Here is an 18383-nt window from a genome sequence, read left to right as displayed (position 1 = left end):
GTGGGTAAAACCCCACTGGTGATTCAAGCTCAGTGTATTGCTCTTAGAATTGAGACTGAGGATCTAGCAGGTTGTGTACAGGCTAATTTTTTTGATAGAAGGAAAATGCCTAAACAGTTCTCCAATTAGGGACAATTAGCAGGATAAATATTATTTTGTCTAGGAGAACACCTGATGAAAAGCATGATTTATTTACTTACTTTTTACATTAGAGAAGGTTGCCGACCTAGGGAGGAGGAAATGCATTCATTCCTTGCTACCTGTAGTGCATTGTGAAGGGTTCAGTGGTGTTTGATTTTCCCATTCATTACTGGATGTGTGTTTCCCACGTCTTCCGTTGGTTCTTTTGTTTATTGTTTACTAAGTGCCGTGAGGTCTGCTCTTTAATGCACCTTGTCCTTTGTTCTTCTGCCACAGGGTGTGAAGCCATCTACTTATTTGTCCTTTGCTTGTGGCTACCTCTAGACAGCCTTGCGCAAAAGGAAGAGGAAATTGCATCTTGTCCATCAGCTCCTCACACATCATTCAAATGCGTGTAATATAAGAAGAAAAGTACAGTCCCTCTTTGTTTCATTACAGAGGGATATAGTCGTTCATCTCAAACCATGCTCTCAAAAGACATCGTCTGGAAAACTGATAATTATTTTAATGTAGATAATGTGGAAAGTATCTTTATTTTTGTTTTGCTAATGCTTTCAACTATTAGAACAAATTAACGTGCCGATTCTATTAAAACCTTCAGTTTATTTAAATGTCAGGGTGGATTGTTTAAAGTTGTTCTAAGCGGAAGAAAACGGCTCTTGAGAAATATATGTGGATAATATCAAGACAAAAATATAGATGGATTGTTTTGCTTGCTTGGTAAATTCATTAGACATATTAAGTACTCATTAGATTCTGGCTGTTTCCAAGCGAGGAAAGGCAATAAATACAAACATTAAAACCAGGACATGCTCTGTTTCCATTTTCAAATCCTAAGAATATATCTCTATCTCTATCTTGTATCTATCTGTCTTTTGATGAGCATTCCATAAGGCTTTGCCTTTTCAATTAGCGACACTGTCTTAAATCTTAGCAGCTCTTAGAAACAAACCTGGCACAAATATTCTCGCCTCCGGTTGAATTTACTACTATCTCGATGTTGAAAAAAAGTTCGAGACACGCAAAGGGTCTCCCTCCAAAAGAGCACAGCGCGGTGGTGATGCTATTGTATCTGGAGTTTACTCTATGGGCCAGGCTGTCACTTTCCCATAGTGTCTTCATTTATTATGCTAATTGACTTTCCAAGCGCAGGCAGGAGGGAATCTGCCCTGTGAAATATTCTCGGTTGGGGGGTTTTAAAAGCAAACCTGTTTTGTGCCCGAATAAAACCAAAAATCAATGTGTTTCTTTTCAAAGACGGGAGGGTCAATACCATGGTTGTTTTTGTTCCCATGCAGTTACGTAACCGTGGGGACTTGTTTCTTTGCTTTCAGGATTTGTACAAAACACATTAACGCTAAACAATAGGCGGGAGTTCCAGGAGCAAGCCTCGAGCTGCGTCTTGGAGTAGGTCCTCGTCGGTTTGGGAATCTCCAATTAGTTCCATCTCCAGTGCTGACTGTGTGTGTGTGTTTTTCGTTAGCTGGCACGCAACACACTTCCCCAGGGTTGTGTTTCCTTTTTCCTGAGATTTGGCGAAGGGTAAAGGGTCGGAGTCACATGGATACAAAGCATTTGATTAATGTCCAAGTCACCGCTGTGGCCGCCGGCGCCGCCTCCCCTCCAGGCCAGGCCGTGTGAGGCCGGAGCAGCGGGGCCGGGCGCGCAGGTCCCGGGCCGGAGCCCCATCTCCAGGGAGTTCGCCCTGCAGAGCCCCGCGCCTCCCGCGCCGGGGTCCCCGCGAGCGCCCCCTTCCCTGACCCCGCCCCAGCCTCTCCCCGGCATGTAAAGTCGCCAGTCCCTGCTCGGACTCCGCGGAGGCAGCAACTTTCCTCCGTGGCCGCGCGGGGCCGGGGCAGCACGCAGCACGGCAGCCACCCGCGCCCGCCGCCCACCATGAGCGACGAGAGCGCCAAGGACCTGGAGAAACAGCTCCGGCTGCGCGTGTGCGTGCTCAGCGAGCTCCAGAAGACCGAGCGCGACTATGTGGGCACGCTGGAGTTCCTGGTGTCGGTGAGTGGCCCCTCGGCGACGCAGGGGGCGGCGGGGCGCGATCCCAGAGAGGCCGCGGCAGGGGCGCGCCGCATTGTCTGCGCGGGGACCGGGTATCGGTCGGGGCATCGCCGGCCCCCGGAGCCGCGCGCGGACGCTGGGTTCGCGGGCGCGTTGGCCCCGGGGGGCCGGTGGGGGCGGTTATTTAATGCTCAGAGATGCACAGAGCGGCGGGTTTGAAAAGTTACCTCGAAGAGGAGAAGGTCTTGTCCTGGGCATCCGTGCTGCCCCATGTTTCCTTACTCTCCTTTCCCTCCCTCCCTGGCCTGCTTGATTGCATTGTGTAATTTTTTCCCTTTTACTTCTTCCCCTGGGATTTTGACTTTGGCTGGGTGATTAACGTCGGTCTGCTACATTCAGGTACATCTAGTTTAAAAAAAATCCTAGATTTTTCTGGAGCTTGAGTTCATTATTCAGATTACACGGCAGTGAAGCCCCTTTAGTTACGATAATCTTTGAAACATAGGATTCTGGTGGAGAGACAGAAGGAGCAGGGGGGTTATGATCTCTAGCAGCTGTTGGATATTAAAGCCACATGTGGCGCTCACCCTGTCCTAGTCCTCGGGTTTAAATCTGTCCCCCTTTCTCTCCCCCCGCCCCCCGCCCCCTCCAGCTTCTGGGTTCCCTGTTCACACTGAGCCCAGGAGAGCAATATAATAAAACTCGTGTCCAACAACTTCAAGATTTCGTAGAACTGGCAGGAACTTTGTTTCAAAGTTTCAAGTTGACTCCCTGGAAGCCTGCTTTGAAAACGTTTCATTCATTTTAGGGCCAGGAGGGGCAAAATTGAGTGCGAGAAACTTCTGAGACATCGTTGAATTTTTTCTATTCACTGCTGCAGACAAAGACGTTGAGGATTGGCTCCTCTCGCTCAGATGCCTGGGAGAGCATCATTCACAGACTGGGGAGCTTCAGCCTTTGCAATCACTCAAATCTTCTAACTTTCCTCTCCTTGCATCACCCTGTTCCACACCTCCCTGGTCCAAAGGGAAATGTTTCAAAGACTAAACTTCCTGCTCCCTTTTCTGAAAGATGTAAACTTTCTGTTTATGATCCTGATGGATAGAGAAAATTCACTTCTTGGCTATGGTAAGAAGGAAAGAACAGTGTCTTAAGGGATGTGAGATGCACAGGTTGGCTTCACAAATTAAAATCAATAAACTTGAGCCCTCCAGGGGCCATATTCTTTGGAAATGTATGCATATTTGAGAATATATAAGTGATTGGTGATAAATAGAATTGTTGTACACTTCCGTGCAGCAGTTTCAAAAAAGCATGTTTTTAAGGAGATTTGACTTTTAATAGCTTCAAATTTGGCTTTCATGAAACTTTGTTGGTGACAAAGTCCTTTGGCTTTTGAAGAATCTGAGTTACTTCTTAAATTGCATTAGTTGCTTCTTGCTGGAGGTATATGAAAAAAGTACTGTACAGAGTCCTAATTTAGAGAAATAGATGAACCTAACCTACCTTAAAAACCAATTTGTTGATCTTTATTTAAAATATCAGTTTTTCTGCTAGTCTATATACCTGATTATTAAAATTGAAAACTTATTGCTATATAGAGTTAGGTAAGAAATTATGGGAGGTATAAAATAAGTTGTATTTTCCTATTTGCAAGTAGATCATTTTATGACGTCATGCTTATCTTATTTAGAAGTTATGGACTCCTCTACTTTTTCTTTTCTTTGTCCATTATTTGTGTACATATGTGTTCACACACACACACAAATGTGCTAATTGGCTTGGATGTCATCCTAAACAAAAGTTTACCCTGACTTCTTTTTAGTCTTATAACTATTCGAAGCCTAAGATCTACTTATGATATATTATTAGATTTTCTTTTTTAGGTATTATTTATAGCAACATTTAATTCCCATGTATTCTATTTGGTTACCTTCAATTGATGTAGTCAATCTAGTTTTATTTTTAGCTTAAGCTAATATGTACCAAGAGCTTTAAAAACATTCAAACCCTTTGGCCTAATAATTCCTTTTCTAGGAGTCCATCCTTAGGGAACGATCAGAAATGCAGACAAACAATAAAAGTTATTTTTAAAAAATAGCTGTAGCAGTGGTAAATTTGTTGCAAAAATTTGATAGTGCATTCTTAAGTCAAATTTAAATTTTTGTGAGATTAGTCATTGTTTTAGATTTCTGTCATTGCTTCAACCCATTGACATGGATGAAGGGTAACTTTTATCTTTATTATGAAGAAATAGAAACATACTTTTAGTTTTACCAAGAACATATTTTTCCTTGTAGGCCCATAAATAAGCAAACAAAATGGTGTTATTTCTCTTGATTAAATGATCATATGACCTGAGGGGAAAAGCTGTCTTACTAGGCTCTTTTATACTTCTGATTCTCTTCTCATTCTCAACTCTTTGGCATTTTAAGGAGAGAGCACCTGCCCCCACACCCACCTTCCAGAGTCCATGAAGATTGTCTTTTTTCTCTGTACACAGTATCAATCTGTATGCACCTTCTCTCTGTGCACCCACTCTGTGCCATCCACATACACACCTCTTGATTAAACAAGACTCTGTCCTTTTGGCGTGCTGCTGTCGTTTAGAGTGGCTCTGTCTTCTCATGGGGTGCCACACTTTCTGAGACCTGTTCTTGTGCTCCTTTGAAGCCCTTGGCTACCTGCTGGAATTCTTTTGGGCTTTCAAGGCTTAGCTCTCTCTTGCAGGAAACCTTCCATGATCCCGTCCCCTCCCACCCCCCAGACTAGAGGGCCCACTGCACTGTACACTCTTCCCTGTGGTTACTCTTCCATGGCACCAGAGGAAGCTTATGCTTTATTTGTTTACCTTTGTCTCATCTACTAGAATGTAAGCTTCTTGAGGACAGGGCCACATTTGATTCATCTGTGTTTCCCCAGAATTTTGTGCAGTGCTTGTGTCATTGTAGGTACTCAATAAATGCTTACTCAATGAATGAATCAGCTAATTGACCCATCCCCTACCCTCCCACACCATTTTTAAGGACAGTTCTTCAGCCATCCTTAAAATTCTGAATTTTGTTTTTTCCCCATTTGGTCTATATAGTGGAAATTATTTAAATTTTGCTCAGGCACATGTGAATTTATGTAACACAAAGTTTTAAATTAAACATGTAGTATCTACATTTAAAACAGAAACATGATTTAAATCAGGCGTTGTGGTATGAAAGACTTTGTAACCCACCATTATTTCAATTCGTTGTAGTTTAAGTTTTCATTGATATCATGGATAGGTTACCTTATCTGGATTAATTATTTTTACATCATAGATGAAATGGTAGAGAGTGACCGAATTTACATGAATTTATGCTCTTATTTTGCTTAGGAAATGAAATCTTGTGCTTCATTAGAAATACTTTAAAACATTTCTTCTAAAGAAATGATTTAATAGACCTAATATGCAGTATTTAATGTCGCAAGTCTGGACAATAGGAGGTTGCAGCCAGTTTCCTGTTTGCAACCCAGGCCCAGGGCATGCCAAGATCACGATGGTTTCAGACCCATGTGTGTGGACACAAAAGGGGCAGACCAGTGCTGCTTTGTGGGTGTGCATCCTGTGCAGTTCACAGGGCCTCACACTCAGAACAATCTGGAACTTGGTTCAATGCTTTGCTATCACCGTCTTGAAATTCTAGCTAATTTTATCTTGGAACTTGTGTTTTACAAGTAAAGTCCAGTGGGACAGCGGACTGTGGGTAGAGCAGATACATGAAAGAAAGAACGAAGACTTATATTTCAGTACCTTTAATAACACTTTTCCCTGCTTTTTGAACCAATGGCCCCACATTTTTATTTTGCGCTTGGCCCGGAAAATTGTGTAGACATGTTTCACTGTGGCAAGTGGCATTGAGGCAAGATTACCATATACTTTTTTGTCTAGACTGGGACACTTCTGAGTGTGAAAGGGAGTGCGGTTAATAGTTCCACTGGGAAGCAGATGTAAACTGGGAGTGTTCCTGGCAAATCGGAATGTATGGTTATTCCATGTTGTGGGCACGTTAAGACAGACTTTGAGCTGTGTGTCTTGTTGTAAAGAAAAGGTTTTGAAATTTGTCCCCCAGGCTTTGACCTCAGATACCCTAGGATCTGAGTCCTATCTCTAATTTACTCTGCAACTTTGGACACGTTCTTAAGCTCTTCAAGCCCCATTTTCTTCATCTGTGAAATGGGGAAGCAATAGCATTTCTCAAGGCTGCTGTGAGGGTGAGATGATGCATGCATTGGGCTGGCCCAGAGTCTGGCTCACAGGAGGGCCCTATAAATCGTTACTGTTATTTCCTCTGATGCTACAGTTGTTACACAGCGACATGCATACTGGTTATCCTTAGTGTATACTTTTTGTCTCTGTTGTAGTCTCTTCTCCCTTTTCTGATGTCTCTGAGTCTCATCTTTGCTTCCCCCCCTGGTGTTTCCCTTCCGTCAGTGCAGTCCTTCTGGGGTATTCTTGCAAATACTCAGTTGACTTTGAGACAGTGAGAACTCTTTGTATTCTATGTAACAATAACCAAAGTTAGGATGGTGCTTTATAGTTTACACTGAACAATTGCATATTCCATATCTGATTTGGCTCAGTGCATGTGTGTCTCTCAGCTCTTTCAAACGTGCTCCCTGGAGCTCCAGGGTTGCGTGGTTTGGCTTTAGGAGCCCTTGCACAGGGTCAGGGGAGCTAAATTGTTTGGCTTCAAGCTCTCCAGCCTGGCTTCTCCTAGCACAGCCTCACCTTCTGATTTGTGTTTTTGCTAAAGCGATTAGAAAAATCATTATCTAGATGGTAAACTCTGAGAGAACAGGGACGTGCGTTTACTTCCTGTGTTCACTTTTCTTGGCCTAAACACAGTGCTTTGTAAACAGCAGGTGCTCAAGAAAACAAACAGGCAAACAAAGCAAGAGCATACAAAACAGTTTGAAAGAATCTGAAAACAACTTCTTTCAGTCATGACCTAACTTTTCCAGGCAGAGATAAATTGATTCAAGACATTATGCTTCGGCTTATGTTATGGGCTGAATTGTGTCCCTCCCCAACATCCCCCCCAAATTCATATGTTGCAGCCCCAACCCTCAGTATACAAATAATCGCGATACCAGGTGGGAGGTGCAACGATAGGGTAATAAGCAAAATGGCAGAGAGCCATCAAGGGACTCCCTCAGTCTGGGGTCAAGGGATGTTTTGGGGAAGAGGTGATAACAGAGCTGGCTCCTGAAAGATAAGGAGGAATGTCCTAGACTAGGGAGAGAATTTCCAATCCCGAAAGAGCGGCATGTTCTGTGTGACCTCAGCATGACACGCTGGGGGCACTGGCATGACCTGGCTCACTGGGGGTGCTGAAATATTCCTCATTAATGGCGATAAAAAGTACTGTGTGCTTTTTGGGTTTTCGTGGGAGATGAGGTAGGTTCAGTCCAGCTGGAGAAGGATTCCGTTCTTAAGAATTCTGACTTCAATTAAAGGCAATAGGAAATCAATTGTGAGGGACACATGTTCTCTTATTAATAATAAACAAGTCTGAGACCCCCAAGATTGGCACTGGGAAGGGGTCTCCTGTGGGAAGAAGTTAACAGGCCAAGATTCCCTGAGTCTGTGTCTCTGAGTTTCACCTTAGGATGGCTTCCCCTCGTTCTCTGTTTCTGCCCCCTCACTGGCCTTCAGCATACACTGCTTTTCAGTGTCGACACAAGAATACGGAGGAACCCTGTCCTCCTTTTAATCTGGGACAGGTTATAACCTTTAAAAAGTTGTTATTATTTGCTAAGGGAGAGCACAGGTCAGTAATCCTAGAAATGACATGAAACATCATCTAGCTTGTGTAATACAGATTTCTGCTCCTACCAAAAGTGATCTTGCTCCCAGAGTCTGCAGACCCTGCCTTATTTTTATCCTAAGCCCTATGATAGCTCCTAGTTGATCCTCCTGGCTGGGCACTCCTCCTGGGCTGACTTGAGTGGGTTCTTTGTCTTCTAGTCGTTAGCCCGAATATGTCTACATGAGAATGGCATCAGGAAGCTGCCCTTAAGAGGTCTTGACTCTTATAGTGACTATACCATGAACTAAATGGGGCTCATTCATAATTCTGACTTTTGGAGTATTAATCATATGGCCAGAGCTTGCTCCCTACAGACAGAGACATGTCTTTTGTCTTACAGTTTCATCTATGCACCTTATTATAATATGAGGACATTAATGTAAGAATAATGTCTATTGAGATTACCTTTGTTTTTAGCAAGAGAATTCTGTCAACAGGGTTGAGCAACAAAGACTGGAGTCTAGTTACCCATTAGGAGTTTCTGCTGTAGCATGGATCAAGGTAGAAATGTGGAATGTCTGACCTAAGGTAGAAGCAGTGAAGAAGATAAAGCAAAACAAAAACCAAGCCAAACCAACCCCCCAAAAGCTAACACCCAATAACTATGAGACAGTTCTTGGGTAGAAGCTTTAGTGTTTATGTTCACTCAGAAGTAGAGGTTTAAGTAGAGCAGAGATGATAGGGTGGTGCTTAGGTCTCTAGTTTGAAGACGAGATGTGTAGTGTCATTAACTGCGAGATAGAATGCAAGGAACAGAACAGCATTGGGAGGAGGAGAAAAGTGAATGTGGTTTTGGACATGCTGAGTGGCAAATTCTGCTGATTTTTGAAGATAGAAATATGGAACTTAAGAAAGAATTTGGGGCAAACGTTAGAGATCTAGAAATTAATTAATCATCTATATTTGAAGCCAGTAGATGGATGAGATGACACAAAGGGAACAATTCAAGGGCAAAAAAACCCCCACAAACCAGTGGTAGGATGTTGGGGAGCCAATATTTAATGGTTGGAGGAAGAGTAGAGTGCACTGGTGCCTTGGACTGAGCCATCAAAAGTTGAAACAAGGAACCAGGAGAGAGTGATCTGTTGGAAGCCAAGGAATGATCTAGTTCCCAGAGAAAGGTTTCTTTAAAGTGTTAGAACTTTAGAGAAGTAGATAGTGAAGGCTGAAGAGGCCATGGATGAATCAATTAGAATGCCATTGGGGTTTTAGCTTCACTAGTCTGTGTGAGCAGAAGCCTAGGAATGAGCTGAGACAAGAGTGGAATCTGAGGACGTGAAGATTAATGGAAAAACTATTCGAAGAGTTTGGTGGTAAATGTAAGGGGAGAAATAGGTTGGTAACATAAGAGGATGAATTTGTCCAGGGATGTTCGAGGAAGATGAGTATAGCCAAGGGGAAGGTGACAATAAAAAGGGAGCTAAAGCAGCTGCAATACGGCATGGCGGAAGTCAAATGCATATTCAGGTAAACCATGGCAAGACCCTCCCATGGCACGGGGAGATGAGGAAGGCATTTGGCAAGATTCACTGAGCCATCTTGCCGTGAAACATACCACAGCAAAACGTCATTGCAGACTCTAAGAATGAAGCAAGCTGTCTCTTGTATATTTTTAAAACTCTGCTTCTTCTCTAGTCTAGAGCTTATGGAACTGCTGGGATGGCCTTTGTACCTCCTTGTGAACACTCATTACCAGTGGCTCTGCCTCCCATGCTGGGACAGTGGGGGGAAGTGCATGCTACAGAGCACTGTTTCAAGGGAGCTGATGACCTGGGGTAAAGTCCTGGCGCTGAAATTTACAAACTGTGTAACTTGGGGCAATTGACATAGCCTCCTTATGCCCAGTTTCATATTTGGAAAACATAATTGATAAGAGTTCACAGGGCTGGCCTGAAGTTCAAATCAGCTTCTGTAGGTGAAGTCCTGGTGGGTAGTAAGCGTCTCCACTCTGTTTCCCTTCCCCTCTCCTCCACCTCTTCTCCCTCACAGACTGAGTCTGGCGCTTGCTCAGGCCACCCAGCCTTCTCTTGACCCCTTTCTCTTCAAGCCTGGGAGCATACTGGAGGGTTTAATAGATGAAGCCAGGGCCCCAGGAGGCCCCAGGGGCCCTCAGGAATGCAGGAAGGGGTGGTCTTGGCATCAGGGAGGGATGGCTTTCCTCTAGGAGGGAGGGAAGGATGCAGGATCAAGGGTCACTTTAGGGGAGGGGGAAGTTGTGGCTTTCTACCTGATGGCTTTTATTTCTCTGTGAAGTCCAGCTCTTGTTTTCTTTGTGTTCTGTTTCGTTTTTGTTGAGAGTGAGGTGCCCTAAAGACAGTGAAGATTTGGAACATGCTCTTTCAAGAACAGTAAGGGGAACTGAACTTAGACGTCGGAGGTTGGGTGTTTAACCATCTCTGTGTACTCATTCTTTTACATGTGATGTTCTTAAGTGCAACATGTAAATTTAGAAGTCAAAATAGAGAAGTAGCCTCTTCTGGTTTATTACATCTATTCCTACTACGCTCAAATAATGATATAATCAGTTCTTAAACTGTTGATACAAATTGTATAGAACTTCTATGTTATTACATGTGATGCACCCAACAATCATTATTAACAGTGTTCTGTTGAGTGTTCTTTTACTATATACCTGTTGTTATACTTTAATACCAAATAAAATTATGTTTGAATTTTGAGTACAATTAGTTTGACCTAAAATTAGTTGTTTTCGTTTATATTAATTCTTAACAAGTCTTACTTAGGATATTTGCTTTTCATAATAGATGAATTTTTATTATTCTCAACTTATTTAAGTTGCATTAGCTATATTATAACCAAGATTTCTTTGACTTGTGACATTATATTTTCCACAAATAATGAAAAATTAAGGAAAAACATCCCTTACTAAGTGTTTCTTTGCTTAAAAGTGGTCGGCTCACTTTTTGAATGGTATTGAGCATAATCATTCGAATCCTGACACATCTAATGAAACCTTTTAAAAATAATTTTTTTTTCCATTCTCATGAACTATTGCATTTGAGCCAGGAGGTCAGTGATTGGAATTTTGAGAAAATTGATATGTTAACTTGAGGTTACGATTTTTAAATACTTCTAGTTAGTATAGATGACTTCAGACTTTGATTCTTTGAATAAATTTGTTGTATTCTAGCCTTGCCATATAGCTAAGCATAGCGTACAAAAAAAAGACCTGTTTTGTTGGAGAAGATCTAAGCCAAGGACATTGTGTTCTGTCATTAATGCGAAATGCATATTTTCCATTAAAACACAAGGCCTTCATTTGAGAAGGTTAAATGGTATACTACTTAAGAAATTACTCCAGCTGGTTAAATTTAGAATACTGATATAAAAATATTCTCTGGGTTTATAGCAACAATACGGCAAAATAGAGTATGAATGGGTAAACATTTTTATTCATTTTAAAACTGTTTCTCTGAGAGTCAAATAAGAGTTGCTGTCTATGTTTGACTTTGCTTTGCCACTCTTGTTATTTTAATTGTCTATTTAAGTTGTCTTCTTGCCAGTAGGAGAGGCTTTATAGATGGTGACACATTTTCAGTGATTGTGCAAGAAATGTTGTTTTCCTTTGATGTCTTGTAATGTCGCAAGGTGGCCTTGATTTCCTGCTTCCTTGGATTCCGGTTTTTTCTTATTTGAGACTATTACCCCAAAGAAAGGAATCTGAGGATTACAGAAATGACATCTCCCATTCCAAAGTTTTATTTCTGTCAGTAGCACTAGGGGAAGAGCTATGGAAAGACATTATTTCACCTAAATGTTAGTCCCAAACCCACATATTCCAAGATTTTTTTTAATAATTCATTATTTTCGCAGAGGTGAAATTATGGGAATAAAGTGGGCTTTCATTTTCTACACTGTATATCTATGTTGTGTTTGACTTTATATAACTTTAATATATTGTTATATAGAAATTTTAATTTAGATTTTATACAGAAATATTTTTGTATTTACGTATTTTATGTTACGAATTGTTTTTGAATATTTCCAGACACACCTTCATCCTAATTTTTTTGTACCTCTTAATAATGAGCCCTCTGGCAGAGACTTCTAATTGCCCCCAATATCCAAGATTCTTTTCTTTATAGTGGTAAAAGTTTTAGCTCAATGCATGCTTGTCCAGCTTAAGACTACGTTTCCCAGCCTCCCTTGCAGTTAAATGTGGGCATATGAATAGGTTCTGGGCAGTGGGATGTGAACTGAAGTGGCATGGGTAACTTCTGAGGTGTGCCCTTATAATGAAGAAGTATGTACGCTCCCCCTTCTTCCTGGCTGGTGTGAGAATGTGATGGCAGGTGATGGGGCAGCCATTTTGGACCATGAAATTGAAGTCACATGTTGAGGATGACAGAGTAACAAAATAAAAGCAGTCTAATCTGTGTCCTATCAAAAATGGGCCTATAAGATGAGACAGCATTTATTTAACTTTGTCCTAAAATCATCTTTTTTTGAGATTTCCTATTTTATTTCAAGTTCTCATTGATTTATGCCAATTATTAATGAATTAGCAAACTTTAATATATTTTTCTGCCTCTGTATTGTCAAACTGAATAATCTTAATATTTTAAATTTATTTTTAGTTTTTCTTTAATGAATCTTCTCTACCTCACCAACAATTTTCCTGGCTTGTATTAAAACTACGCTCTCTTTTTTTGCTATTGGTGTACTGTAGTTTTTTCTTTAGAAAAAGGAGAGTATTTTTTTTCTTTTACCTACACTTGAGGACCAGAATTTTTGTGTTTATTGTGTTTATTTATAAGGATATTTGTTCAGCTGCTTTCTCTAAAGCCAAACAACAGTAGTTTAAACAACACAGAAGGATTATTTGTGAATATGAAAGCCATATGTAATCAACATGGCCTTTTCGGCATCCTCTCTTGGAGCTCTGGTTATTTAATTTTTTGATACCATCGCCCAGCAATGTTCCAGGGGAGTACGTGGCTTAGCTCCATCAGGTCATTCAGAGACTCCCGCTCCTTCTGTCTTATTGCTCCACCATCCCCTAGCCGCAATTAAATCAGTCTGTAGGAGAGAGAGCCAGCCATCAGTATTTTATATAGCTTCTCCAGGTGGTTCCAATGTGCGGAGGAGGTTTCGGAACCACGACACTAGGGTGTTCTTGTAGGGATGGTTGATGCTTCCAGGGACCCCTTTCACATTGCAGCCCCAGGGGGAAGGAAGGTGGGAGACAAGTTCCACAGGTCACTGTCACTCATCCCTTGGCCAGAAGTTCCTAACATCCCTGAATCAGCTGCAGGGGAGCCTGGGAAATGTGCTGTGTAGTTGGGCAGCCATATGCACAGCTGAAACGAAGGGAGTTTTATAGTAAAATAACAAGTGGAGAATCAATACTGAGGGGCAAAGAGTAGTCTCTGCCAGATTTTAGGGCCCAGTGATAATTTAGGCTCATGTCCTCAGAGAATCATTTATATTAATTCTTGGGTTCCTTTACTGTAAAAACCTATTATATTTAAAATATAATTTGGATTGTTTCCTCCTAAAATAATGTATTCTTGCCCACACAGAAATCCATCTAATATTTATCTGTCTCTTCACATATGTTTGTAAGAGCTCCCTACAGTTTTTTTTTTTTCCCATTGGCTTTCACTACAAGAAGAGTTGGGGATTTGGAGATTTTGTGTAATTTTTTAATTTTTCTGAAGTCTCCAAAAAAAGAAAAAGCCCAAGGATAATATAGAAATCATCATTTATGATGTGTTTGTTATGTATCTGGCACTTCATATTCCTGTATAACTCACAGCTGCTTTCAAGGCTTGTATCATTGTCATTCACACCTGAGGGTGCTCCGGTCGGTTCCTGAGGGGGAGAGCGGGCATTCTGAGTACATCTGTTCTGCAGCTCTTCCAAGACATTCTGCTGGTGATTACTGGCCCGGGCATTTCTAGATTGTTGGAGCGGTGTGATTAATCAGGACTAGGAAAACCAAGGCAGATGTTGGAACCGGGACACAGAACTTGTTGACTCCGGAAGTACACAGAAGCTAGAAGTCAGGAAGGAACAGTAGTTCATTTCAGGCAAACTGTCAAGAGCAAGAGAGAAACAGAAGCTCATGGTCAATGCAAGATGAGGGTCAGAGCCAGGCAAGTACTCAGGAGCCAGAGATTACCCAGAAGTCAGGAGTTTCCCTCACAGAAACGAGGAAACACAACGGACCTTTTTAACGTAGACAACGTTAGTTCTTTTGTTGCTTATCTGTTAATGTACATCATTACTGAGACTAATTTCAGTTTAATTTAATTCCCCTTGGATCATTTTGGATCTCTATATACTTATTTACTTAGTGTTTCGTAGCAGGTTTGAATGCTTAGTTTTATGTGTTAAATATAGTTCATGTTTATCTTGTATATGATTAAATCAAGATATTTGAAGCAAAGGTTAAATACACACACACACACACACACACACACATCTTCTACTCTCCAAAACGTGTGTATTGTTCTGCATTCAATGGATATTGTATAGATTGCATCGGTAGACAGTATTAATGTCATTTAAACATGAATGAAGCCAGTTCATAATTAAAATGATCATTATTTCCAGGAGTGTTCCTTTTGCCAGGCCTACTTCTTTCAATAGGATAGAGGCGGGAGAGTAACTGACATTCTGGTGGTCATAGAATGAAGTTTGATAATTAGGCCATGTTATATGGATGGGGCCTTTTGGTCAGTTTCTAGCAAAGACAGTTAGCACAACTGTATAATCTTAGAGTCCAAAAGAGAATCATGCTATGGCTAGATGAGTCTAGCTTTCCTTTAAAATATGAGAAGTCAGTGTTGCCTGGATATTTTTCAGTGTGCTAATAATTCTCACATATAAATTGTACCTTGTCTGTATGCTGAAATTTTTTGACTTTAGCAAATATTCTTTGGGATTTAAGGTTTTTTTTTTTAAGTTTATACTTAAGGTTGACTTAATTATAAGGAATATGATAAGTTAGATTGTCAGAAAATTTGAGTTTAGTTGGTACTTGAATGGATTATTAATTTTAAACATAAGCATTTCTATAGTTGAGGATTTGGGTCAGATTCAACTTTAATGTCATCAGGAAAATATAAGCAAACCTTCATGAGAGATCCAAGTAGTCAGCCATGATATTTTAATACATTTTTAAAAGAGAAAAAGTCTGCTAACTAGATTTAAATAAAAAAAAAAAATAGAGCTTTACTATGTTGTATTATATATCCTCCCTAGAAATTGTTTCTTTTCCAGCCTGTCAGAATTCAAAGTTCCAAATTCTTTATGATATTCTAGAATGTTCTTTAGTATTTAATATGTGTTAAATAAAATTTCCAGTAACTTTAATTAATAAAGACAGAACTAAAAAAATCCATGAAAAAATTAGCACAAAATGAAATCAAAATGATTTTGTATTCATTTTCAAAACTCACTTATTTAACTTGTGAAAGACCTTGTTTTCAGTATAGTGTAATTTATGTATCAGGTCAATTTAAATGATAACTCTAATATGCTAAGCATTGTGATTTATCCCCTCCAATAATTGTTTTCAAAAACATAGGGTCCAAATATTTGGATTCTTAATGTTCTAGGGCATATTTATTGAGCTCCTACTGTGTACCAACCGTTGTCCTCTGCTGAGAGGATATATATGAGAATTAAAAATCCCTCATTCCATGGAGCTCCCACCCTGAACCAGGAGATACAAGACAAATGAGTATAATGGGTGATATATTGGCTTGTTTAAATGGCAAGGAGAATGAACGAAGCAGACGGGAAATGAAAATCTGTGTTTCGACATTTTGTATAGAACGAAAAGGCAGGAATTCACTCCTTTCTGTCACACTTCTTTCTGTAAGTCTCCCAAAGCGTTTGAAAATAACTTTTATTTTTTATTATTAATCTTAACAGGCAGTATCCAAGAGGAAAGTGCTAGTCAGGTCTCTTGTTTAACTCTTCAGAATAATTATAATTTAGAGATGAAATTAAATTAGATGCACATTGCTGATAAAGTTAATAGAACAGATTAGCAGAAGCAAGGTGGTTCTAAGATTTAAGCCTTTAACCAGTGGATTCTTTAGCTGTCATTCTTCAGTACATTCACTTTAATGTAATAGGCTCTTTTTGTTTTTTGGAGGTGCAAACTAAAAATGCCCTACCTCACTCTGTTGTGTGGTTATACCATCGACGAGCTTATTTTGTAGAGAGTTTGCTAATACAGGTCCCAGCAGCTTTGTCCAGTGGGAATTGCAGCCGAGGCTAGAATTCATCCTCGGTGGGAAGCAGGGCTCGGCACAGCGAACCACTCGAACCACTCGCTGGGAAGCTTCTGCTGGAGAGGAAGTGTCCTGTAGCACCGCAGTGGACTGAGGCATTGAACAAGAGAGGGGGGAGGGCAGAGGGCGGGGTGGGGGGGGAGAGCGGGGAGGGGCTGGAAATCTTGAAAGCACGGCTGCAGCTAAAACCAGCTTTATAACCATTACCTTAGATGATCCCAAGTGAGTTCAAAGCTAGTATGAAGTGCTTTCAGATATTTTACTTATCTAAAGTCTTTCCCTAGGAGGGAACAGCAAGGGTAAGGAGTGTACCTTGCAACCCTTCCCCCCTTCTTGTTCTCATGGTATTGTCTCCCTGATGGCCCTGTAGAAGTGACTCCCTTGAGAAGTGAGGACAGCTGCATGCAGCTCCTTTGTGACCTGTAAAGTGTCATTGGGAGCCACTGCCAGAGACTGAGGGGGAGGGGAAAGGTCACTTCAGGACAGTGGAAAATACTCTCTTTCTCCTCAGCATCCTGGGGCCTTGTTTCTTGCCTTATTGTTAATAGAGTCTGGAAGCTCAGATCCTGAATTCTTTTTCAGGGTTATTTCTATAAACGGTGTTTTTTAGGCCGCCTTTTATGGAGCTTCATTCTTTAGTTCACTGAATTCGTAGCACAAAGGAAGGGAGATAGATTTATTACTCTCGTCATTACCAACTTCAGAATAGAAATCGGTGAATAATTATATTAGGCTTTGAAAAAGTGTAACTGGAGGGAAGGGATTTAGCTGGCTGTATTTTTTGATAAGGTTCTGTGCTTTCCTCTTCCGTTTCTCTTTAGAGACCATTCTCTGGCTAATACATCATACAAGCGAAAAGGAAGTGCACAATTACCACCGAAAGTTGAAATCTTTTCCATTCACTGCTCCTTTGTGCTATTTGTGACTTGTCTGCCTGATTGTTTCAAAGTAGGGAAAAACTTGGGGTTCTTATCTATCCTTTATCAGTGGCACTGGTTTTGACTGTGGTTTGACCCTGACACAACTGGGACACAATCGGCCGTAACACTAACAGCCGTTGTACCAAGCCACGAGAATGTGTACAGAATATGTGCAATGAGCTTTAAAGGCAAGATTTGTTTAACGAAATAATGCAGGATACAGGGCCTAGGAGGGAAATCAGATATAGAACGTCCCTTTAACTGTAACAAAGTGTTCAGTCTCATCAGTAGCTCTTACGTGGGGCTTTGAGATTTTCTACTTCACTCTGCTCAGTATCTAGCACTCATCAGCATTTATCATCAGTGTCTTAGGGCTCATCCGGGTCATCAGTCCCAAAGGCCCAGGCGGAGGCACTGAGCGCTGGTGGTGCTCATTAATCAAGCACACAGTGAATGCCGTTGGGGTGATCACTGGGAAGCTAGGCTGGATTTAGAATTTAGTCTAAGATAACATACCAGAGGGTCATGAAAGGAACTTGGGTCAAGGGTTAACACAGCTGAGGTCTCTGTAGTCTGTGACAGATCCAAAGAAGTGACTTTGGAGGATCTCTGCCACCTTTTATACTTGAGAAATGTGGTTCCTCGTGCCCAGCCTGTTCCCATGCACCCTTCTCTGGTCATCCCCTGTACCCGGTCCCCTTCAGGATCCTCTGGCGGAGACGTACTGGACTGATGGGTAGTTTAGAGGATGGACTTTAGGCTTGTGATGATTTCTAAAGGATGGATGATCCCATAATAATAAAGATTAGGACCAATATTGGTAACCCAAGGTGAGAGAGATTATGACTGCTTTTATTAAACTGGTTTCCTTAGATGATTAGAATAATCATTTGAGCCAGTTGGTTCACAGTTACTCCCTTAGTCCATTTTCCACCTAGGAAGGTTTATTAATGTTTTACGATTATTGTATAATTTAGAAGAATACTGTAGACATCAGGACTTTCCTTAATAAATTAAGTCTGGTCTTATCTAGAGACTGAGCCATTAGGAAAAGCTTGAAAACTATCCTGACAGCTTGTTTGAGGGCTGCTATTTATTTTGGTCCGTAGGCTCACTTTCTACCACTGTGTAAACATTAGAAGCATCTTCTTTCAGGTCACATGCGGTTCCAGGTAGACACCTGAAATAGGTTGCTC

The 18383-nt window shown here is 41.1% G+C and overlaps 1 protein-coding gene and 1 long non-coding RNA gene across 2 annotated transcripts in view; one reads left to right on the top strand and one right to left on the bottom strand.

The window, feature by feature from the left end:
- The first annotated feature begins 1500 nt into the window (after positions 1-1500).
- Positions 1501-18383, top strand: part of PREX2 (phosphatidylinositol-3,4,5-trisphosphate dependent Rac exchange factor 2) — a 277989-nt gene continuing 261106 nt past the window's right edge. Inside the window, exon 1 of the mRNA XM_070630503.1 lies at positions 1501-2154. Within this exon, the coding sequence (XP_070486604.1) occupies positions 2038-2154 (117 nt within the window). The 5' untranslated portion in view covers positions 1501-2037. The remainder of the gene's footprint in view (positions 2155-18383) is intronic.
- Positions 13706-16616, bottom strand: LOC139085033 (uncharacterized). The gene is made up of 2 exons (XR_011543013.1): positions 16151-16616; positions 13706-14055 (listed from the first exon to the last, which is right to left on the bottom strand). It is a non-coding gene; the product is annotated as an uncharacterized lncRNA (long non-coding RNA).

This window comes from Equus przewalskii, chromosome 8 (genome assembly GCF_037783145.1).
Source record: "Equus przewalskii isolate Varuska chromosome 8, EquPr2, whole genome shotgun sequence".
NCBI classification, from domain to species: Eukaryota; Metazoa; Chordata; class Mammalia; order Perissodactyla; family Equidae; genus Equus; species Equus przewalskii.
The sequence above is the reverse complement of the archived record's forward strand: the minus strand, read 5'-3'. Positions and strand labels throughout refer to the sequence as shown.